The 2,221-nt window shown below is 42.5% G+C and overlaps 1 protein-coding gene across 1 annotated transcript; it reads left to right on the forward strand.

The window, feature by feature from the left end:
- The first annotated feature begins 534 nt into the window (after positions 1 to 534).
- Positions 535 to 2,164, forward strand: LOC111472946 (NAC domain-containing protein 96-like). Its single transcript, XM_023118538.1, has 5 exons — positions 535 to 1,060; positions 1,144 to 1,397; positions 1,501 to 1,566; positions 1,644 to 1,801; positions 1,903 to 2,164. Exons 1-4 carry the CDS (start codon positions 883 to 885, stop codon positions 1,653 to 1,655), a joined length of 510 nt encoding a protein of 169 aa, XP_022974306.1. The 5' UTR covers positions 535 to 882; the 3' UTR covers positions 1,656 to 1,801; positions 1,903 to 2,164.
- The last annotated feature ends 57 nt before the right edge of the window (positions 2,165 to 2,221 follow it).

A 2,221-nucleotide genomic window follows, 5' to 3' on the forward strand; every position in this document is an offset into this window, starting at 1 on the left:
TTTTTTTTTTTTTTTTTTACTTAATCATACGACGAGTTGTGAGCATCGGAAAGAGGTTCGTTAACATCCTTACCGTTCTTGGAAAGATTCTCCGACCTCAACATTTTGTCTGATTTTCCTCACGAAATCAGTAGCGGATCTTCCCTAGATGAAGGTAGCAAACTTTAGCCCTCTATTCCTAAAGGAAGATCTCAGATCTTAAGAGAAACGTTCGAGATCTTAACTTGCGAATTTCTCTTGGATCTTGACGGAAAATGGAACCTCAACAACACGAGTCCTCTTTTTCTTCAAGAACAAACTTCAGTGTGTAAGTCTTGGTCGAAAATGAACTTCGATAATGGTTCTCCAACGAGAAGTCCGGTCGTTTGCTTTCCCCTCTCAAGTTTCTTTTCTCTCAACTTTCTTTCTCACACTTTTCTCTTGTGATATGTGGAAAATCCTCAAGACCCCTATAGTGGGCTGAGGTGCAAAATGCCCCTTTTGCCCCGACTTTGACCATTTTTTAAGACCTCATGGGTTCAATAATCTTGATATCAATGGACCAAATAGCAATTTTGCCTCTTAGAACGTGTAGAGAACAAAAATTGGAGAAAAATTATTGTGATCCGTACATGAAATAATGAGCTCAGTGTTATTAACATCTAGTACAAAGAAATAGCGAATTCAAAGCTGTTGGAGTGTAGTGCGAAGACTTGTGCCATGGCAGCACCTAAATTTAATTATGCGTACCTTGTAGGAAAGTGGTCTCCCTTGACAACTTAAACACCTCACCCCACCCAGTCAATGCAAGTCCTCCTTGCTTCTGCTCCTGCTCCTGCTCCTGCTCCGTTGTTATAGTTATAAACATCCACCACCAACTCCGACGCCCTTCCTACCAAATCCATGGCCACCACCGCTGAATTTTCGTATCTTTCTTCATTGCCGGCTGGTTTTGTTTTCCGTCCCACGGAGGAGCAGCTCATTACCCACTACCTGAAGAACAAGAATGATGGCAACGAGTCTGTTGTTAGTTTTATCAAGGAGATTGATCTGTACAAGTTCGAACCCGAGCAACTCCCAGGTATGTATTTATCAAATTCCTGATTTTAGCTTTTGAAGATGGAGCACACCTCTGATTCTTTCCTTTCCCTTGTTCCTGTGCAGACAAATCGTTCATCCCGTCTGATAATTTTGAGTGGTTTTTCTTCCGGGCCAACACCTTGGACATTGAAAGAACCACGGGTACTGGCAGCTGGAAATCCACCGGTGAACCCCGCCCAATCAAGGCTCGAGGAGCCAATGAAGTGATCGGAAGTAGAGAAATCTTCGTGTTCCATCGAGGGCGGGGAGCCAAGGGTGTAAAGACCAATTGGGTGATCGAGTATAGGCTTCACCCAGACACTAAAATCCCTTCCCAGGTCTCATTTCCCACGCTTCTTTTATTCCCAATATGATGAGTATTTTTAAGTGATGAGCTTTTTGTGGTAACATTGTCCCTCTTATGTACTGCTGCCCATGTAGCACCCATTCCTCATTTTTAAATTGAAGGATAACAATGCAGATGGAGAGAAGAAAATCACACAGAAGGTAAGAGTGTCCAATATGAACATTTTGAACATAACCTTGTATGCTGAGCTTGAGATGACCTCCTTAATTTTTAACAGCCTCGAGCTTGAACTTCTGAAAATCCAGATAATGCCATACAGAACTTCTGAAAATACTGCGTAGAGTGCTCAGACGTGTAAAGGTATACGAAGAAAGTAAACCACAAAACGCCCCATTGCCGAGGAAACCCGGAAGTACAAATGTGACCCCATCCAAGGTGAAGGGATACGCGTATTTTTAGTGTAGAAGCTATTGTTGTTGTGACAATTCATGTCACATGATTTCCCGATACTCTTACTCTCATTTTCAATTCTGCAGCTTCAAGGGGATAACACACGTACACAACTTGTGAACCAACCCCAGCCATCTACCAAGCGCATTCACCACAACTCCAGTCAACACCCACTGGTCTGTTTTGCGAAAGCATTGCTAGGTATCGTGATGTTAGTAATGTTTGCCTGAGACATGGTGCTATACCGACTCAGGCGCTAAATATTAGCATGAAGCATTGTCTCAATCTCGGCTTAAGCTTTTTCATATCATGTATCTATCTTCTGCCTCACAGGTCTTGTATTGATTATATGGCTACTATGTCTACTATGTCGTCGATGCCCCTCGAATTTCTTCAATATTGTTC

The sequence above is a fragment of the Cucurbita maxima genome, unplaced genomic scaffold, assembly GCF_002738345.1.
Source record: "Cucurbita maxima cultivar Rimu unplaced genomic scaffold, Cmax_1.0 Cma_Scf00094, whole genome shotgun sequence".
NCBI classification, from domain to species: Eukaryota; Viridiplantae; Streptophyta; class Magnoliopsida; order Cucurbitales; family Cucurbitaceae; genus Cucurbita; species Cucurbita maxima.

Bases quoted from the DNA above. Each gene is read 5' to 3' on its own strand.
- LOC111472946 (XM_023118538.1), top strand. From the start codon at position 883: ATGGCCACCACCGCTGAATTTTCGTATCTTTCTTCATTGCCGGCTGGT. The intron at 1,061-1,143 runs GTATGTATTTAT...GTTCCTGTGCAG, and splicing joins CGAACCCGAGCAACTCCCAG to ACAAATCGTTCATCCCGTCT. The intron at 1,398-1,500 runs GTCTCATTTCCC...CTGCCCATGTAG, and splicing joins ACACTAAAATCCCTTCCCAG to CACCCATTCCTCATTTTTAA.